This window comes from Lissotriton vulgaris, chromosome 2_1 (genome assembly GCF_964263255.1).
Source record: "Lissotriton vulgaris chromosome 2_1, aLisVul1.2, whole genome shotgun sequence".
Lineage (NCBI taxonomy): Eukaryota > Metazoa > Chordata > Amphibia > Caudata > Salamandridae > Lissotriton > Lissotriton vulgaris.
In genome coordinates, this window is record NC_141687.1 from 2,005,866,901 (window position 1) to 2,005,886,510 (window position 19,610).

The following is a 19,610-nucleotide window of genomic DNA, read 5'->3' on the forward strand; positions in this document are numbered from 1 at the left end:
TTGATGAATCATGCAAACACTATACAGCCTTTGCCTCTCCCATTGGAACTTATCAATTCAAGAGAATGCCTTTCGGACTGGCTTCCGCTACTTCTGTTTTCCACTGTGTGTTGGAGAATGTTTTGCGTGGTGTAAAAGGTGTTGTGACGTTTCAAGACGATATTTTGGTGGCAGGAAAAGACCTTGCACAACATGATGAATTAATGGAACAGGTTCTTAAGAAACTCCAAAAGGCTGGCATTGTTGCAAATCTCAAAATATTTTAATTTACTAAGGAAAGTATAGAGTATCTAGGTCATGTCATATCAGAAAAAGGAATAGTACCAAAACCTGGTCTAGTTGATGACATCACCAAAGCACCTTGTCCTACAACCAAAGAACGTCTCATAATTTTTAGGTGTTTGTGAATTTTACGCTAAATTTGTTGAACATTTTTCAGCAAAAACTGCCAATTTGAGGGAGTTACTTACAAAAAACAAAAAAGTTTTATATGGTCAGCTGAGTGTCAAGTGGAATTTGACAATCTCAAGAAATAAATTAGTTCTCCAAGTGTCCTAGGACATCTTGATCCAAAAAGACAATGTATCATCACAGTAGATGCAAGCAATGATGGTTTTGGTGCGACTTTGTCTCAGATAAACAAGCATAGAAAATAAGTCACCTTAGGTTTTGCTTCAAGATCATTAAGAGATTATGAAAAAGTATACTCTGTAATTGAGAAAGAACTTTTAGCGTGTTGTTGGGCAGTGGAGAAATGTAAATGCTTCATTTGGAGAAGGAGGTTTGTGTTGCAAACCGATCACAAACCCTTGGTGAATATTCTATCTGGAACTGTCATCAGAGACCATACACCAAAAATCTCGAGATTGAGTGCGAAGTTATTACAATATGATCTTAAAATTGAGTATATCCCGGATGGGAAGAATGTAAGGGCAGACTATTGATCAAGTTCTCCCATTTCTTTTTATACCAATTCTGGTGATTGTGATGAAGATTTTGTTGAATGTTTAATAGCAGCTGTAGATGTGTGTCAAGGACAAGCTATCAGTGAAGAACAATGGAAGTTAGGTATGGAAGATGATGGAGATCTTGTCATAGTCAAAAAGTTTGTGACTGATGGTTGGTCAAGAGAAGGTGCGTTACCGGCAAACTTGCCGGTTTACTCGAAAATTTGCAAATGAAATACATGTTCAAAAGAATGATTTTCTGATTAGAGGAGACAGATTGATTCCCCCTTTTTGTTTAAGGCAAATAATTATAGAAAATGGACATGAGGGTCATTTGGGGAAACAATTACAAAAAAGAAAATTAGAGAAGATCACTGCTGGCCAGCAATGGACACTGACATAATTAACAAAATTGAAAGGTGTGTCATTTGTGCAAACAGTGACAGGAGTATTAAACTCACCACCCTTCCTTTACAACCCTGTAGTTTACCTGAAGGACCATGGTTTAAAATTGCGATTGATTTTATTGGTCCATTCAATATGCTATCACATAAATATAGGTTTGCTTTAGTCATTGTTGAATACTTTAGCAAGTGGTGGGAAGTAGATTTCATGGAGGAACCCAACACTAGTTTGGTTTTAAAGTCTCTAAAAAAGAATTCCTACGGAGGGATTACGTAAAGAAATGGTGTTAGATAATGGTGTTCAGTTTATTTCCAGTGAGATGAGAGATTTTCTAGAGAAGAATGCTATGATTCAGAAACAGATTGCTCTTTATCTTCCTCAATCTGATGGCTTGGTGGAAAAGATTAAGCTAACACTGGTAGAGTGCATCCAATGGTCTATTCAGAATTTTGTTCCTGTTCAAGAGGCTGTTGAGGGTATGTTATGATCTCACTCCATTACTCCCAATGCTGTAACGGGTAAGAGCCCTTTTGAACTCATGAGGGGTCGTTTTTCAACGTCAAAGTTGTGTCCTGCATAGTTAAGGTCTTATCAGTCTAAAATGGACAAAGATAATCCTCATGATGAGACTTTATGCTCTAAACTAGAATTGTACCAGAGCAAGATGAAAGGGCATTATGATAACAAACATAGAGTTGGAGTAAATCACACAGAGATTGAGGTGGGGGATTGGGTTCGAATCAAGATCCCTACTCATTTTGTAAAAGGTAATTCGAAGTTCAATGACCCTGTACAGGTTGATGCTGTGTCCAAAAATGCTGTTAGGGTCAAAGGGCGTGAATGGTGGAATAAAAATAGAGTGCATAAAATTGTTAGCAATAGTGAAAAGGAGAGTGTGCATGGTACAAACAAACAAGTCAAAGATTTTGGTATGTCTGATGCCAGTATCCAAGGTAATACTGAGAAGGACAATCTTCCTGTTGTTTTGCGCAGAAGAAAGAGGGATGTTACCAAACCCATCAGATTTCGTGATGTATAGAGTGTCTTTAGTGTACATTTCTTTTTGTTTAGATAATTTTAGATTGTATATACATTTGCTTTTTATTTAATAGCTCTTTTCCCAATTTACTAATTGGGACTGTTGGTTTAATTAAAATGTTTATAAAAGGAGGGTAATGTGTTGTGATGTCATGTATTCCACATTCCTGGTCATCTTGCATTGGAGTGTGGAATGCATGTACATCATTTCCCAAAGATTCCATGAAATGTCGGTTGCTGTGGGGGTTGACTAATAAACCACTCTCTCTTTCAAATTTGTCTGTTCCTGTGTCATGATTGACTCCACAGTATCCCTCTGGGGTTTCTAAGTGTAATGTAGCTGACTTTTTTTTTATAGTAAAGAAGTTTTAGACTTGAATAATGTCAAGAAATAAGAACTAAAGCAAATAACTAAAGTAACATGCACTGAATGACCAGAGAAATGACAGATTTCATGAGATATTCTGCCCAGCAAAAAAGCTTCTGTAGCCCATACTGTCCTTCATTGACTAATTCCACTCCGGAATCAATGTTCAGTTATTTTAATGCTTTATAGCTGCTCATAAAAAATGGATACTACCCTCCCGGGCTAGCCCCTATTGGGCATGTAACCTGTGATATCCTAGCAGAAGAAGTTTGAGGTCAATGTGAGGGTGAAGTCAGAGGCTGGCAGACAGCTCCTTTTACTGATAAAACATGTTTCTAACCAATTGACTGTACATTTTACTTTCAGAAATGCATTAGAATTATTAGGAAATATAGAAGCATTACACGTGGTGGTGAGTGGAAGCCCCTACAGTTTTCCATGGATCAAATCTGCAGAATATAGCGACTTTCTTCTTGCTCCCCTCTTCTGCCATGCTCAGAATACTAGGCCATTCCAACTGTGCAACACTCACACAAATCACAAACATCCCAGCCTAGAATTAATTATCAGTTGCATCCATTTTGACCATATCAAAATACACTGCAATCAAAATTTTAGTACAGATAAAATGCTGTACATCTTACCACTACCATGCTGGTGAACTCAAACAAGCAGATGTTGCATTTGTCAGGGAAGAGGGGCAGGATCTAATCCTATGCTACTACATTCCAGAGCTGGACAAAATATTTAATTCACATAACCTTGAGAGTACTAATTACTCCTACCACACTTGTCTTACTTACTTTTATGTATTTATAGAAATTGATGGATAAATATTTACTTTCTTTCAGTACTTAAAAGACTAACTAGGTGCTACTAATGTATGGATTTAGGAGAAAGGCTTTTCCCTAGGAGAAATTATGATTTTAGTAACTACCAGTGTCTAGAAAAACCTAGATTATAATAAAGACATTGAGGTTCAGATTATGCACTCAACTATTTTATTGAATAGCAGCATCCAATAACAGCTGCACAAAGAGCAACAGTACATTAGGAATTGAATAAAGGCATCTTCAACTGGCTAATCAGTATCTTGCCAAGACAGCCTGTAGTGAAATTACATTGGACTATAGATACCAGTCACCAATCTACAATAGTTTACTATCTGATAACTCTGTAGAAAAAAGGTAGGGCCGATGTTGATCGAGAACCTTTTTAGTATTGCCCGGCGCTAACCGCCTCTCATACCACTCGAATCTTTCAAACAAAGAGGCAGGCGCTGGAGACTGGAAGGCAGGAAACAGAAGTTTTATTCCGACGGAGCAGAACACGTCAACTCAGACAACAGGGTATCTTCTCGAGGTGCTCTAACCGCATCTCTGAGGCCTGGCCTCTTATACACAAGTTTATTGCTTTATTGCATAAAACACATCTTTGTCAACACTTTGATGTACGGAAAGACATCCTCGGAATCCCCGCTTCAAGCCCGTTCCCACACACATTTACAGTAGAAGTCCCCACCCCGGTCATAACAGATGATGATTGTCACGCAGCTGGGCATTCCGCCGATTCCCGGAATGCATGTGGTTGATCGGATCTCATGGGGTGGGGGCTTTGATCAGTTGTGGATCCTTTGATGGGGGGAGCTTCCTACTGTATGGGGGGGCAATAAACAGCATCCGCAGGGCCAGGTGGCGGCCTGGGAACGAGCAGGACAATCGGGCACAGAGGAAAGGGGGGTTTTATCAAAGGGATACGGGATCATGAAAGGGATGGAGGGAGGTGTTGATCTGGGAACAGGATGGGGTTCTGAGACAGGGTTGCGCCGAAGAGGGTTTTATGGCCCAAGCATGTGAGAGCGGGGGCCGTCAGCACGCGGGGGATGCTTGCGAGGTTAGGAGAGAGAGAGAGAGACTCGCCTGCTATCGGTAGTGGGCAGAGAGGCCATGGCATTCAAAATGGCTGCCGCTTACGCGCACGAATGGGCCTAAAAAGGGACAAGATGGCGCAGATAATGTTGACGCTGCAAACTAGATTTTAACAACTCAAACCCTTTTCTACAATTCCAGCAAAAATTAATCACTCCATTATAAAGGCTCTCCTAGGACTACACCCAGCTGACACACTCTTCAGGCTGATTCATACATTTTACTCATCCTTGGTGCCCAAGCCTCCATTGCTAAATGTGATGTGAATAGCAGCATCCAATAACAGCTGCACAAAGAGCAACAGTACATTAGGAATTGAATAAAGGCATCTTCAACTGGCTAATCAGTATCTTGCCAAGACAGCCTGTAGTGAAATTACATTGGACTATAGATACCAGTCACCAATCTACAATAGTTTACTATCTGATAACTCTGTAGAAAAAAGATGTCTGAAACTGATATGACCCACTTATTTGAACCCATGTTGATTTCCCTCCAGAGTTTGAACACAATTGTGAAAATGGAAGAATTAACAATACCTCTACACATGTTTTCATCAAGAGAAACTAGGCCTGAGCTGGTTACCAAGGAGTAATCAAAAACAGACAAACCTGGTGTCCCCCATCTGCAATAGTAGTTTTGGAATCATAGCAAAATGTTGGATAGCATATTCACCCTCCAATGACAAGAGAAGCAAAAAACGATCCTATGCTCGCAGATGCTGTGGGATTACATCTGGCTGTTTCTGATCATTCTAATCACCATCATGTGCCTCCTTTCATAATACACCCAAGAAGCTACTTATGCATACTATCTACGACACTGATGCAACCTCATCATAAACATGCACTCACTGGTTATGTCTACCTCATATTTCTAACTTTACAAAAGAAAACCTTAACAAAGTGCTTATTTACAAGAAATGCATATACCTTATTTTAAGATTAGATATACTATAGACCTTTGGTCTGTGGCTATTATCATGCTTTCCTTACATTAATGTGAATGAAGTCTAAATAGAAAAGCTAGGCACACAATTGAAGACAAAAACCACAAAGCCCCACTTATTTAATTCTACCATGTGATGAGGGATTCTTATCTTGTCATTAAAAACTTTTTTTTCCACTGGCATTTTCATGTACACATCATAGTGTACCCAAAGCAGAATTTGCAAAGAAGCATGGCAAAGCAAGGATTACTATACACAGTTATTTTTCTCTTCATATGTTGTATTCAATTCAAGAGCCAAGATGGGAATATAACACATGTATTTTCTCTTTGAGATCATTCTTGCATTATATATTACATTTCTCTTTGGTAATTGACCAATGGGCTCTACTACTATAAGTGTACACAGCATGTTTCTGAAAGCAACAGCTTTCTGAAAGTATATATTGTTGGTGGTGGGTCTTTATATAGAGGAAACAGCTCATGTGTGAGTGAAACAAAAAAAGATTGTGTTATGAGAAATTCCTCCAGTAGCTGTTGCATTCTCTTCTACCCAGAATGGGCAAAATGTAATCTAACGAACCATAAGAGAAAACATAAAGGTAAACAACTGATCGAATGTGTGTATATAATGCCACAAATATACAGAGTGGTAAATCACTAAATGAAACAATATAATCCTTCGAGATCTCAATAGAGCATGATGCTATACACCCAGTATTACATCCTTGGCTAACAACCTTAGTATAAGCTTGTATAAGCCTTCTCTGCTCATATTTTAATGGATAAAATGTACTAATGACTAGATCGGCTATATTTATTGCACAAGTAAAGTTGCTAACAATCTTCATTCAATATTGACTTGCTTTACATGCCAACAAATGTAGAATTAAAATGCATTCGAGTGTTGAGAATTGTTGTGCCACAGGAAGTAGGATTTTGACTTGGAGTCACAAGAGGAGGTATGCTGTGCATGGGCCATGGATAAATCTAATCAGGCTTGTTAAATCGGAAAGTAGGTTTCTCCTGGTCCATTGTTGGCTGGATGCTGTGCCAGCTGGGATATGAAATACAAACCCAGTTTGGACTCACAGGACAGATGAATTGCTTTTGGACTCATGACAATGAGCACTTCCCAAATGCGAGCTTATTGTTTTGACAAGGGAGAGAAGACAACATCCAGATGTTAAATGCGAAAATGCATAAAATATAGAAAGGAACTTTTGAGGGCTCCATATACAAAGGAACCATCCAGCTGGGGTTATTGTATGACAATGTAAATTAATTTCAATTGAAAGAGTGAGCAGGGTTTCCAGTCGCTACAATAGGTGAAAATTGACAGACTACAAGAATAACATGGTTATGTTTAACTCTCACATTTGTTTTGTGCCAACCAAATTAGTCCCACAAATACAATGAAACATATAGTTTATATCAGAGCTTTGAATATGGTTATTTTATAGAAAAAACATGTCACCCCTTATCCACTTTAAATAATTGTCTTATGCAAAGCTTGAACCTTGGATTTATAATTGATGACTATCAAAAAGTAAACAGACTTAGGGGGTCATTTGGAACTGGTTAGTAAAAATCCACTGTTCTCATTCTCCTTGTTGTTTAGAGGATGCAAGTAACATCGGATGGTACACACTTTTTTAGGGGGATGTCGGACACAATGTTCAAAGTGTTTGTCTCACTTATACATCATGCTCCATTGATTACAGCTAGGCCCTCACATCTGCACTGCTAAGTTGAACTTCGGTGCCAAGTGCCTCTGAGAAATGGGACCAACCTTCACACTATACATTAAGTGGAATTTTCAGTCAACTCTTAGTCCAAACAACAAAGCATGATTTACAATATCAAACACAGTATGCTTGTAAATGATATAGCCGAGAAAGATAATTATTTCTAATATTTACATCCCACCTCTTATACTCACATATTTCCTCTCTAGACTTGAACCACACTTGATGTGATAAACAAAGTATTTTGAAATGAACATTAATGTCTACCAAAGTGCAGGCAGGCTGAGCTCAAAGGTTTTAACAAATGAGTCATGAACAAAGCTATTTAAAATGTTAGCATGAGAATAAAATTGTGAGAACAGTCTTCCAGCTCATGCACAGCAGACTCCTACACAATCCACCACAACAAATAAAATTTGACAAGTGTGACAACCAAAATTAGGCATCTCATTGCAAATTCTGAAGTATGAACAAATCACCTTCTTCATCTATCCACAAGTACTCATGGGAAAGAAAGAAATGGGTCATAAAATAGAATATAAATGAGGCATTTTATTTAGAAATGTATGGAGGAATATGTTTTCATTCCACTCACTAATATTTAAGAATTTTCATATATTTTGAATAATGAGGAATGTTTACAAGTGACTTAACCTACATCATTAGTCAAGAAATAAATAGTGCAGCAGATTAATTTTGAATAATCTGCCAGGAAAGCTCCCGTTCCTGATGGGATACCTGTGGACATATATAAGTCAGACCCGGGTGCATGGGCGAACATTTTAACCTGAGTGTTCAATGCGGTCTTAAGGGTCGGTCATCTACACTCATGGTCAACGGAGGTGATTTGTCAATTTTTAAAAAAGGTGCTAGAGAAGTCCCGGGATGTTATCGTCCAATTTCTTTTTTAGACTCAGCAGCAAAAATAATGGGTAAAGTAATTTTAGATAGCCTAGCACCCTGGTTGGAAGAAAAGGAAGTGTTGCCAGAATTACAGTTTGGTTTTCGCAAAGGCAGGGACACAGTGGAACAATGTATGCATCTACTCATGATAACCAGTAAATATACCCTAGATAAAAAAAGATGTATGTAATTGGAGTTTATGGACTTAACGTCCGCTTTTGATAGGGTAAATAGGTCCAAGCTATGGTATTTGTTAATAGAAATAGGGATGGACATGAATTTAGTAAGTTTCTTTCACTGGTCCCACCTTAATGTAACCGCCTCTGTAAAGTACAATGAAGATGGCTCCTTATCTAATGCTTGGAAGGTAAAAAGAGGAGTAAGGCAGAGGTGCATTCTTGCCCCAGTTTTATTTATTTACATTGTATATAAATATTTTGGGGGCAGTGCTGTCTAACTCTTGTCTAGACATTCCTATAGTAGGTTCTAAATCAATCCCAGCACTTTTATATGCGGATGACGCAGTTTTAATTGCCAGGATCCCAATTGCGTTGAAATCTTTAGTTTATACTTTTGCAGAGGCCGCCGCACCCGCCCAAAGGGTGGGGGAGGCTCGAGGGCCGGCGCCATAACCCTCGTGGTGCCACCAGCGGGGGTAAACTGGTTCTGGGCGCTTCGATGCGCACAGGAACCAGCGGAAGCGGGGTGCGCACCAGCCACCCGACCGGAAGTGACCTGTTGACCTGAGCGCCCCCAAAGGGCGCCCAATGGTCAACCTGGCTTTGTTTGAACCCCCCAATCAGGGGGACTCACCTGAGGCCTGCATGGAGGGCTCAAGAGGATTTAAGCGACGCCGCCCTCCCAGCAGAAGCACATCGCATTCGAGGAGCTGGGAGAACGGCGCGACAGCAACAACGACTGAAGAGGAAGAGAGGCGACGCGGCGAAGGACGAAGCGGAAGACGGCAAGGCCTCCAGTTGAAGATCAAGGTCGTCATCACCGAGGACGCCTCACGGAGCGCGGCGCGCCGTGCCAGCTCCCCCGAAGCAACAACAGGTAAAAACCGCGGCAAGCTCAGAGCCCGGGATAAGCACACGCAGCTAGCTGTGCCCCCAGCAGACGGCCTGACGCAGACGCGAGAAGCCAAGAAGCCACACACAAGTGCGCAGAGACTCACGACATGTCGGAAGGCCAGCCGGACGAGATGGCAGAGGTGCTGATGAAGATCCGCGAGTTATCGGCCATCCACGGCGACGACTGGCTTCACCCCCACCTGGGCAAAGGGAAAGAGAACAGACCGGTAGAACAGGCGGACGAAGAACCAGGGCCTTCCGCACCCAAGAAGCTGAAAAACACGCCGATGAAGAGAACATCGAAGAGGAACCCTCCGAGGAAAGTGCGGCAGAAACCCCTCCCGCCGAGACCAGAGGGCAGCGACCAGAGCGAGACCACCGACAAAAAGAAAAAGGGTGAGCATATTAGCAACATCGTAAGGGAATGTCTAAAATCGCTGGCGCCGGGGCTACTTAATGGCGCAGGGCAAGGGTTAGCAGGGCCTAGGGAGCAGCGCGCGGAGGAAGCGGCGGGTCTCACGTGGCATATGGTCGACCCGGGGTGGGCCCGCCAGACAAGAGTGCAAGAACAGGTAAGCTTGTCCGCTCAGGGGGAACAAATCTCCCCACTACCCGGTTGGGGTTACGGCCCCGTTTCAGGAAGCCCGCCTCCGAGCGGGGTAGTCAACGATCATTACATCAGGCCATCCCCCGGTCCGGCGTCCCTGACTACGAAAGCCACCGGCTTGGCATGTCTCATCCCCCTAGCGGTAAAAGAGAGGATATGGCGCAAGGAATTCATTGACATATTTTCGCTGCTTGAAATACAGCTAGAGGGACTTGATCTAACCACGTGCGACAGGAAGGAAGAGGACAGGAGAGAAAGGCGTGGGGCCAGAAAAGAGCGCAGTTTCGACAATTGGTTAGATGCTTTTAGAATCATGGCATGCATTATAGTGGAAAGGTTCCCCCATTGCGCGGCTAACTTGTGGCTGTACGAGGCCAATATCCACATAGCACGGAGGCAGTTCCCGGGGGATGCCTGGTTAGAATACGATAAAGGGTTTAGATAAAAAATGCAGAGGCACCCCGAAATGGAGTGGAATGAGGAGGATGTCTCGGGTTTCATCCACAAGATGCTCACAGCCAAAGATCTTAGGGCCTGGGCGGGAAAAGGCGACCAGCCCTTTCGGAGCTCCTACCAAAAGGGGAAGAGTGGTTCGTATCAAAGGCGGTCGAACGGGAGATCGTACTCCCCAACCGCAACTAAGGCGATCTGTTGGAGATACGAGGCGGGAGACTGCTCATGGGGCTCGTCTTGTAAGTTCCAACACGCATGCGCTAGCTGCGGGGGCAAGCACGCCACCGTTGCATGCAAAGGTTCCAAACACGAAGGGAAAAGAGAGAAGAGAGAAAAGAGCAAGAAGCGTTAGCCCCAACGCAGGGGAAAGGAGGGGACTGGTGGACATTTGTAGGCGCCAGCTGGCCAGATCCCCCATTATTACACAACAGCTGCGCAGATTAGCAAACAAATACCCGAACAAAGCAGAGGCCAGGTCACTGGTGGAGGGCTTCGAGCAAGGCTTTGTTATTCCATTCCAGGGCCCGCTCCCCTCGGCGGGGGCGAGTAACCTGAAGTCGGCAAGCCAACACCCCGAAGTTGTTAGCGCCAAGATAGAGAAAGAAGTGAAACTGGGTAGAGTTGAGGGCCCCCTCCCAAAGGAATTGCAAGAAGGCATAGTCGTCTCCCCGCTAGGCGTGGTCCCCAAGAAAGAACAAGGTCAATTCAGGCTGATACACCACCTATCGTTTCCGGAAGGTTCCTTCGTGAACGACGGTATCGACCCCGAAGCTTGCTCAGTGGGCTATGCGTCAGTCGACGACGCTATCAAGCTGGTTAAGGCGACAGGCAGAGGACCCCTCATGGCGAAAGCCGATATTGAATCTGCGTTCCGGCTATTGCCGGTCCACCCCTCCAGCTTCCATTTACTGGGTTTCCAATGGGGCGAGGACGCGTTTATTGACAAAGCCATGCCCATGGGATGCGCAATTTCATGCGCATACTTTGAGCAGTTTGCCACTTTCTTAGAATGAGCGCTGCATGACCGGCACCAGGAAGGTGGAAAGCTGCACTACCTAGACGATTTCCTGTTCACAGGCCCGGCAGGGTCCTCAGTGTGCGCAAGCACATTGGCAGCCTTCGAGGATCTAGCTAGGTCCCTAGGGGTCCCCCTCGCAAAAGAAAAAACTACAAGCCCGACCACAAGTCTCACGTTCCTGGGCATAGAATTGGACTCTATAGCGGGAACGGCCAGGCTGCCCCCAGGCAAAGTGAAAGAATTTCGCGAGGAAGTATCGAAGCTACGGGGTCGGAGCATGGCCACCCTGAGGGAGATCCAACGAGTGATAGGTAGACTCAACTTCACAGCTCGGGTAATCCCGCCCGCCAGGGTATTTTCAAGACGCCTAACAGGGCTAACGGCCGGCGTCACCCACAAGCACCACCACATCAGGCTGAGCGCAGGCGTGAAACAGGACCTGCAGGTGTGGGACGAGTTCCTACAAGATTTCAATGGGGTGCTGATTTGGAGAGCAGGGTGGGTAACGACCGAACAGATAGCTCTTTACACAGACGCGGCCGGAAGCCTTGGCTTCGGCGCGGTCCTGGGAAACAGTTGGTGCGCCAGCCAGTGGCCGGATGAGTGGCATGCGCAGGGGCTCACCAGGAACATCACGTTTCTCGAGCTGTTCCCGATCATTGTGGCTCTGACCATTTGGAGCGAGAAAATAAAGAACCTGAAACTCACGCTTTGGTCAGATAACACGGGAGAAGTGCAGGCCATTAACAGAGGCGCAGCGAGATGCCCGGACATGCTGAGGCTAATGCGACGGTTAATTAAATTGCAGCTGGAAGGGAACCTGGAGCTGAAAGCACGCCACGTGCCAGGGGCAGAGAACTCAGCAGCAGACGCGCTCTCACGGTCCCAAATGAAACGTTTCAGAGAACTGGTGCACGGGGCGGACAAGGAGATGACCCCCTTTCCATCGTCCCTTTGGGACCTGGGGGAGTAGACTTATCATGGCTAATAGGGCAATCACTTACCGCAGAGGCTAACAGAAGATACAGGACATACGCGTCCACGGTAATGAGAGTTGGGGGCCTAAGATCGCTGGAAGACAGGGCAAAAACTCGCACAGCAGTCGAGAAATTCGTGCAATGGGCATTCGAGTCGAGAAAAACGAGATCGTGGGCCCAGGCGCACTTGTCCGCCATCGCCCATTTTGCCAGGCTTTACACAGGCGAGGACCCCACTACCTCGGCCTATCTGAAGACGGCCTTAAAAGGCTGGAGGAGGGTTGAAGGTAGAAAGAAGGACGACAGGCGTCCCATCGATTTTGCCAAATTGGGCCAGCTCCTTAGAGCCCTCACAGGCTTAATATCGGATAAATATGAGCTGCTGCTATTTAGGGCGGCTTTCACGACGGCTTTCCTCGGAGCATTCCGTATCAGCGAATTGGTAGCCCCCAGCAAGTCGGGCCCAGCGCAGCAATGCCTGCAGGCAAGAGACATTAAACCAATGGAGAGGGCAGTTGAATTAACGCTGAGACAGTCCAAAACGGACAGGGCAAGGAGGGGGACGACGATACGTCTCCATTGCATCCCAGAGTCAGGGCTCTGCGCGGTATGCTGGTTATTCAAGTACATGGGGGTTCGACCAGCTGGTGAGGGCCCTCTCTTCATACATAAGGACGGGAGGAACCTGAGTAAGTTCCAGTTTACAGCCATAATGCGCCAAGGCCTTGGTAAAGCCGGGTATTGCGCGGCATCGTTTGCCTCTCACTCCTTCAGGATCGGCGCAGCGACCTCGGCAGCGCAGCATGGCATGCCAGAGGACAGGATCCAGGCAGTGGCCAGATGGCGCTCCAGGGCGTACAAGTCGTACATACGCCCTCACCTCATATAAAAAAAAAAAGAGAAAAGAGAGAGAAAGCCCCGGGGGGCGGGGGGGGAAGGAGAGGGAGTCGCCTTGGGATGCCGCACGGCAGGGTGACAGCACCCCCCCTCCCTCTCTTAAATGCACACGGTGCGCAGAAAGCCACCTAACAGAATGCTTTCTCTCGACAGGGGGTCGCCCGCAGCTGGTCTGGGTGGTGGGGCACTCATTCGTGTCCCGGATGGAGTCTTGGTGGCGGCAGGGGGGCCGCAGCATAAACAGGCCCAAAGCGACGTACATCCGGTGGATAGGGCAGCCAGGTATGAGATGGGAGCAGCTACTGCCGACGCTGGACGGCCTCATGGCAGATTCGGCCTGGTTGCCCGACGTCCTGATCATCCACCTTGGGGGCAACGACCTGACCCGGCTAGGGCGAAAAGCAGTCGGGCAAGCCATCCAGAGGGATCTCACCAAGACAGCAGCGTGGCTGGGACCCACGACGGTAGTCTGGTCCGAAATGATCAGCAGGAAACATTGGAGAGGGGCCGATTCCAACAAGGCCGTCGACAACGCAAGAAGGAAGCTAAATGTGGCAATGCACAAGTTTTGCCTCGCCAATGGCCTGGAATCAATTCGGCACGGCCTCATCCACCCGGGCCGCCCGGACCTCTATGGGCAAGACGGGGTACACCTATCCGAAAAGGGGATGAAGGTGTTTTGGGATAACTTGTGGGGTGCAATGTTGTCACTCGCAGGTTGCAACTAAAAAAAAAAAAAAAAGGAAAAAGGGTAAAATATGGAGAAAGGTGGGAGCCACGAACCAGGTGCAGGGGGGGGAGCCACAGTGAGACGTGGGCCTCCCTGCGGCGTGGCGGAAATCCTACACTGGTTGGCTAAGAAAACACACCGGCGGGCGGTGTGTAAGAGGATGGCCACTCACTTTTGAATGCCGCACGGCAGGGTGACGTGGCGGCATAAAGGAGGGGAGTAACAGGAGGAGATGGCACTCGCGGCCCAGACCCGGCCGGACGGCAGGGCGCAATTTGGTAGCGAGCTGGGGACCTAACTCCCGACTGGAAAGCTCCCCTCCGCAACACGCAGAAGGCGTGGGCAACCAACCACTGGAGCACCAATAGACTGGCAACAAACTGGTTTGTGTACAAGCCCCATTTTCGAACTAAGGAGGGCACAAAGAGACTGACACCCGCTATCACAAGAGGGTGTCATAATGTGTAATATGCCAATTATGATTGATGAGTAATGTTCGCAAAATGGAAGATTGCTTGAAACCAGTTTGTGTTATTAATATGTCTTTGGTTATTAATAAACTGCGGCCAACAACGACCACTAATGATACCAGGTTTTGTTGGTTGACATTATTTCCCACCTTTGGCAACGGCAGAATGCGGGGGCCGGTAAGTATGGAGGCTGGGGTCTCCGCAGAATAGGCACATGCGAGGGTTATTATTGATTTTATGGTAGCTCCTAATCTTGCGGTAAATTTAAATAAATCTCACATAATGTCAATTGGTTACCCTAAAAGGGTGAATAAATCCCTTCCTTGTAAAGGAGGAGTGCTAACCAATGTGCCCACTTATCCACATTTGGGTGTATTATTTGATGACAGGGGCACTTGTGTAGCACAGTGTGCTCTAAAGAAAAATACCTTGGCAAGAGCAGCTGGTCCCTCACTGGACTTCACTAGAAGACTAGGGAGCAAACCCATACAACCACTGCTGAAAACATACAATGAGAAATGTGTCGCTATGACAGTGTATGGTAGCGTGGTTTGGGGTTACAAGGATTGTAATGAACTTCAAGGGGTAGACATTTACGAAAACTCCTAGCTGCTCCCTCCAATATAACAGCTTTTATAATACATGAGGAATTAAAGCAGGGCTACCTGACAGATAACATTGCTGTAGCACCCCTGATATGCTGGCTAAAAATGTGGTCCAGAGAAAAGCCAAATCTAAACCAGACATCTTAGAGGTCTGCATGAGTTTGGAAAGAGCTGCAGAAATTCCATTGTTACATTAAATCTCACAGGAGCTTTGAGCTCTTGGGCAACCAGAGCTATTTAATCAACCCAGAAAGCTGAACCCCGAAACTGTGAAAAACTCAAAAACTCAAGTTTTAATGAGGAGACCGTTGCATAGAGAAGCAAATGAACTTATGAAACCTATATGTAGACATTTTATGATTTTAAGCCCTGGTATTTTAACTCAACCAATTTTGTCTTTTGTTAATAATTTGCATCATCGCTTTATTTTATCTAGATTTAGATTTAATTGTATCTTCTGGCTCCTAACTGTACGCAACGGTTTTTCAAATTTAGGTTTCTTGCAACCATGTGCATGTGATAACTTTTCTGAACAAGAACTATTGCACTTTATGTTCTTTTGTGGTTTTTATACCGAGCTGCGAGCTAAATACATCCTACCACTTTTAAGAGATTGTCAATTTGCACAAGTTAGGACAGCACTGATCTACCTACAAATGCTTTTTTCCCCATTTGTTTGTTACGGGGTCGCACGTTTCTTATAAGGGGCAATTCGTAAAAGAAATAATATGGTGGGTTAACAATTATGACCCGGGTCGTTAGAATACGTCTTTTATTCTGACTTTATTTTAACCAAGTGTATTTTAACCTGTAATGCACGTGTTTTTATGTAAAATGTACTTTATGGCCAGAACGTGGCCGAATAAAGTTTTAATTGACTTGAATTGACTAATTTTTAATATTATAACCCATCAATCCTCTTTTTAAATCAAGTAAAGTATTCTACTTGTTCCATAAAATGGATCAATATTGGTATATATTTACTCCATTCTCAGACTTTTCCATGGGGAAAGGTAAGATGTTCTACATCAAAATCAGATTTGATAATATTTCCGCATGCAATACTGGTTGAAGATAAGGCTGCGATTGAGAATGTCCTGCAGTAATACTCAGCACAGGTAAAACCATCCATTGTATTGTGATGGCTTGGCAAAAGGGTGACATGAAATAGAGTCTCCAAAGGACAGAATAATTGGCCCAGATGAGAATTCTAATAGTAACATATTTCAAAAGTAGTTGCTTTTCAAATCTTTGTACATCCCGAAAAATATATTTTTCAAATGAATGGTAACATTTTGTGTAGTCATGGCTGAAAATTACCACATTGGATTGAAGGAACATGAGGAAGAGGAAAAAACTGCAGAGTTGTGGATCCTTTCCCACCTCTAACATGTACTTTTGCCAAATGTGACACATTTCTGGAAGCTAGTTGTACGAATGCCTCATGAATAACTATATTACTTTAAGTCATACACAACATGTCCGTGTGTCAAAGCTAGACACATATTTGTCCGCACATTCAGAAGCATCTGTTGTTTACATCTACAGGTTTCCACCTACAGCTTAAACATATTTAACTCAATTCTCGAAAATTCCAAAAGTACTCCTACAAGGTTGCCACAGTTCTAGCTTTTCAAGAAAGTTAACAAGCTTAAGCAGTCACACTTGCGTAATTGTTCATGCTTTATATATACCCATGTGTAAACCAATACTAAATGTGCAAGTTGCTCCCTATTTTTCTGTGTAGGGAAATTCCCTGTGAAGAAAACCCTTTCTCCTTCACCTTCAAACAATTTGGGAATTTCCCTTGCAATTTTTCACCTTTGATGGGTGTTTACTCATGACCATGACAGGATTACAACGAACAATATCAGTGGTGAGAAGTGTCTGTGAAAAGTTTGCAAATACCAACAAACTAATGTTTGTTTGGAGTTTTCTCACACTGAAACACCCTCTTCCTGCTGCTGAAATACGATCAACTCTCTCGTAAAAATGGACCCTACTTTTATGATATTACATGTGAATAAAACAATTTACAGGTGTAAATTTAAGTTTCTTCAAAAAACATAGAACTTGAATTCACACTCCTAACTCAAGCCATTTGTGCACCTTAGTTAAACATAGGTGCTCTCATGACTATGTGAACCAACACCAAAATATTTACCCATCAATGTCTTATTCTCTGAATGGTTGGAGGTCTGATTGCTGGTTTATGACTTGGGCTTGTTTTCTGGTTTATTAACTTTGTTCTTCCTCTTTCGGCTTAGTTGTGCATCCTGATTTAGCAATTTGAAAGGGTGCCTCCCAGAGGTTCATTTGTAAAAGAATGAGAGTGAGTGCCCAAAGCTAGCAGCCTGTACAATTAAACGATGGTGCTCCAAATACCAAGACTGCATAGTCATCAATCCATCTCATAGCTGTTGAATCCACGACCAGACGCTCCTTGCCCCTTAACTCAGTCTTGCAGGTTCCTGCTTTCTCCCTTTATGATGGCTTTTCTATCTTTTATTGCCTCCCTTCTATTTTGTGTGTTTTTCTCTCTCTTGCTATCTGTAACTCTTTGTTGTATAAAAATAAGTGAGTGCTGGTGCCCCCTGACAACCACCAGCTCCACTTAAGCACTGATGCCACTTGTCCTTTGTCCTGATACCACAGCCTCTGCAACCTACATTCCGGTCCATGATTTCCTATGAAAACCATAACTTTGCTACACTGTTTCTGTGAGGAAAGGAGAACTGTGTTGTGCCCAACCCTGCAAGAGAAGTTCAAACATCATGTGACCTCACCTGATGTTTTTTTCTTCGAATGTACATCAAGCGTTCTAGATATAAACATTTGCATTACTTTAGATTTCCTATGTGTACACACAAAGTAACACAAGGCTCATGCTACCGAACAGACCTGATCATCGAAGCGGTAGGTAAGAAACTGCTCTCCTGTTGTGTCTTCCAGGAAACTTCCTTGAGGGGAGAGTGCAAACTCCGGAAGGAAATATGCACCCTGGGACTGCTGTGCTGCATCCTGCAAAAGAATACATATTTTGAAATGTGATTGTTCAGTAGCAGAAATCTCAATTTAAACCTAATACAATAATCAGCAGCTTATTGATGAAAAACGTAGAAGGTAATACTTTGCAGCTGTGTAATTTAATAACTCTTAATCAAATAAAATCAAGCTAGGACACAATGCAGCCACACCACAATTTTGAATAAAAATGTAATTGTCTCTTTTTTTAAAATCAATCTCTTGTTCATATAAGTTCTTCCCAGAGAAAGTATGTCACACCCAGTTTCAGATAGAACTTAGCAAATGCTACACATTTGAGGGTCTGCTAATTTATCGCCTCCAGGTTCAACAGCTGCTTTTTTAGATAGCTTTATTTATCAAGGCTAGTATTGATTCGTCAGAATTCACCATTGTAGGAGATTTTAATATCTATCTAGAAAAAACGGATGACTGTAACACTGCTTCTTTAATTGACACAATGGCCAATTTGGAGTTAAAGCAGATGGTCAGACATCCCACTCATGCATTTTTACTAATAACTCCCTACTGAAAGTTATGGCGTCCTTACTGGTACAGTGGTCAGACCACAGAGTAGTTATGTTTAAGGTCAACACCCCTTGCCCACAACCTAGACATAAAAAGATTTCCTCAGCTACAAATGGTCAAATCTGGAGTGAAATGGATCTTCTGGAATGTAAGCTGCCTATGAATTCGGATGTTAATCAAGCAGTGCATGATATTTCCTCCTGGATTAGTGCAGCGGTAGAATTAGCAGCACCATTTAAATCTAATTCTAGTTGGCCTAAAACCCAGTCAGAACCATGGTTCACTGAAAAACGTAAACTACAAAAGCAGCTTTGTCGCAAGAATTAACGGCAATGGATGTCTAATTATGATCCTACAGATAAAAAAAGAAATATGATTAATCTATATCTGACTACAAAAACTAATTATGGAAGAAAATAGCTAATTCTTCTCCTCTAAAAACGTACAGTCCAAAAACTCATGTAAAGAACTCTTTCGCACAGTAAAAAGTCTAGCGAAGTACCAGACCCTAATAATTATCACTGTAGTCAGGGCCTTCGCAACTCTCTTGCCAAATTCTTTCAGGGCACAGTTAAAGACATTTTTGACACCTTTACAATTAACAATTCTCACTGCAGACCAGATGACACAGGCAATATGCCCCCACCTTCATAAAAAATTCTGGAATTGTTCTCCTCGCTGAATACAGAACAAGTTCTAAAATGTATAAAATTAACTAAGTCTGGCTCACCATCTAACCCTGTCCTCCACGGATACTCCATCTAGCATTGGAAATTATAAGTGATCAACTCACCAATATTCTTAATGGAATTATAAAGACAGGATTCTTCCCAGCTGACTGGAACATGGTTTCCATTTTCCCTTTAAAAAAATAAGCTAACCTCATTCCAGCAGAACCAAGCAGCTACAGTCCCATTGCCAGGTTGCCATTTCCTTCACAAATA

At 43.7% G+C, this 19,610-nt stretch overlaps 1 protein-coding gene across 1 annotated transcript in view; it reads right to left on the bottom strand.

The window, feature by feature from the left end:
• The window catches only part of ADAMTSL3 (ADAMTS like 3), a 2,358,716-nt gene that overhangs the window by 1,860,158 nt on the left and 478,948 nt on the right, over positions 1-19,610 (bottom strand). Inside the window, exon 3 of the mRNA XM_086958228.1 lies at positions 18,016-18,135. Coding sequence (XP_086814354.1) covers positions 18,016-18,135 — 120 coding nt within the window. The remainder of the gene's footprint in view (positions 1-18,015; positions 18,136-19,610) is intronic.